Genomic DNA, 1,171 nt, shown 5'->3' on the forward strand with positions numbered 1-1,171 from the left:
GCTGCTACTCTATATTACATGTCAAAGATTATAGTAACAGTAGCTACCACTCTATATTACAAGTCAATGATTATAGTAACAGTAGCTACTACTCTATATTACATGTCAATGATTATAGTAACAGTAGCTATCACTCTATATTACATGTCAATGATTGTAGTAACAGTAGCTATCACTCTATATTACATGTCAATGATCATAGTAACAGTAGCTACCACTCTATATTACATGTCAATGATTATAGTAACAGTAGCTACCACTCTATATTACATGTCAATGATTATAGTAACAGTAGCTACCACTCTATATTACATGTCAATGATTATAGTAACAGTAGCTACCACTCTATATTACATGTCAATGATTATAGTAACAGTAGCTACCACTCTATATTACATGTCAATGATTATAGTAACAGTAGCTACCACTCTATATTACATGTCAATGATTATAGTAACAGTAGCTACCACTCTATATTACATGTCAATGATTATAGTAACAGTAGCTACCACTCTATATTACATGTCAATGATTATAGTAACAGTAGCTACCACTCTATATTACATGTCAATGATTATAGTAACAGTAGGTACAACTCTATATTACATGTCAATGATTATAGTAACAGTAGCTACCACTCTATATTACATGTCAATGATTCTAGTAACAGTAGCTACCACTCTATATTACATGTCAATGATTATAGTAACAGTAGCTACCACTCTATATTACATGTCAATGATTATAGTAACAGTAGCTACCACTCTATATTACATGTCAATGATTAAAGAAACAGTAGCTGCTACTCTATATTACATGTCAATGATTATAGTAACAGTAGCTACCACTCTATATTACATGTCAATGATTGTAGTAACAGTAGCTACCACTCTATATTACATGTCAATGATTATAGTAACAGTAGCTACAACTCTATATTACATGTCAATGATTATAGTAACAGTAGCTACCACTCTATATTACATGTCAATGATTATAGTAACAGTAGCTACCACTCTATATTACATGTCAATGATTATAGTAACAGTAGGTACAACTCTATATTACATGTCAATGATTATAGTAACAGTAGGTACAACTCTATATTACATGTCAATGATTATAGTAACAGTAGGTACAACTCTATATTACATGTCAATGATTATAGCAA

At 30.7% G+C, this 1,171-nt stretch overlaps 1 protein-coding gene across 1 annotated transcript; it reads left to right on the plus strand.

Annotated features, from left to right (window-relative positions):
* Positions 1 to 18: 18 nt before the first annotated feature.
* On the plus strand, positions 19 to 1,131 carry LOTGIDRAFT_177044 (hypothetical protein; the record flags this gene model as incomplete). The annotated part of the gene is made up of 1 exon (XM_009049476.1): positions 19 to 1,131. A coding segment is annotated over one exon (1,113 nt), but the record flags the coding sequence as incomplete, so codon positions are not given.
* Between the last annotated feature and the right edge of the window lie 40 nt (positions 1,132 to 1,171).

This window comes from Lottia gigantea (assembly GCF_000327385.1).
Source record: "Lottia gigantea unplaced genomic scaffold LOTGIsca_13660, whole genome shotgun sequence".
Lineage (NCBI taxonomy): Eukaryota > Metazoa > Mollusca > Gastropoda > Lottiidae > Lottia > Lottia gigantea.